The following is a 968-nucleotide window of genomic DNA, read 5'->3' on the forward strand; positions in this document are numbered from 1 at the left end:
CCTGCTGAAGATCCTGTCCCATCAGGATCTAAACTGGGCACTGTCTCAGCCAGCAGGTCCCCCTGCCTCGAGGACAGCCCACACCCAGGGTGCAGCGGGTGGGACATCTTTCCAGGGTGTCCTCAGGCTGACAGAGGGTGACCAGAGTGCTGGTGTGATGGTGATAGCAAAGCCAGGGCTTGACCATGGTGTCCCTGTACCCAGCAGTGCCCCTATAGCCCCCAGACCCACGTGAAGGGGAGGCACAGGATGACATGGGGACATCTGTGACCCCCATGTCCACTGCCACCACCTCCCCACCCCAAACCAGACCCAGGGTGGCTCGGCATGGTGACAGCCGTGTGTCCCCCTCCCCACAGATCGCCCCCCCGACGCTGCTGCTCTCCGGGAAGGAGACGATGGTGAAGCGGCTGCTGAAGAGAGGCGAGACCAGCGGGCGGGTGGACGACAACGAGGAGACCATCAAGAAGCGCCTGGAGACCTACTACAAGGCCACTGAGCCTGTCATTGCCTTCTACAAGAGCAGAGGAATCGTCCGCCAGGTAAGAGGGGACGTGGGGCAGGGCCATCCCTGCAGCTGGAGGCAGATGTGCTGCCAGGAGAGGGGAAGGGATGGATGGGGATGATGAGGGAAGCAGGGGGAAAACTTAATCCTAGCTTGTTTGGGTTGGGCTCAACCCCTCGGAGCCAGCTGGACCCTCCAGTTCCCATCTCCAAGGAAATCCCCACACCCCTTTTCCCTAACTTGGCTCCGATCTCTACACCCGTGGCTAAATCCCACCCCCTGGAAGAGCTCTGGTCACACCATCCCTTGGGATGTCCCCCCCCCCGCTAACCCCTCTGCACCCAGCTCAACGCCGAGGGCTCCGTGGAGGAGGTTTTCCAGCAGGTCTGCTCCCACCTCGACAGCCTCTAGCCGACCCCAGCCCCGCTCCCCCCCCGGCCGAGACAGCGGAAGCCGCCTTCTC

At 62.6% G+C, this 968-nt stretch overlaps 1 protein-coding gene across 1 annotated transcript in view; it reads left to right on the forward strand.

The window, feature by feature from the left end:
• AK1 (adenylate kinase 1) overlaps window positions 1-916 on the forward strand; it is a 4,540-nt gene extending 3,624 nt beyond the window's left edge. The window contains exons 5-6 of the mRNA XM_010000554.1: window positions 360-542; window positions 851-916. Of these exons, the coding sequence (XP_009998856.1) occupies window positions 360-542; window positions 851-916 (249 nt within the window). The remainder of the gene's footprint in view (window positions 1-359; window positions 543-850) is intronic.
• The last annotated feature ends 52 nt before the right edge of the window (window positions 917-968 follow it).

The sequence above is a fragment of the Chaetura pelagica genome, unplaced genomic scaffold (assembly GCF_000747805.2).
Source record: "Chaetura pelagica isolate M959 unplaced genomic scaffold, ChaPel_1.0 scaffold591, whole genome shotgun sequence".
Taxonomy (NCBI): Eukaryota; Metazoa; Chordata; class Aves; order Apodiformes; family Apodidae; genus Chaetura; species Chaetura pelagica.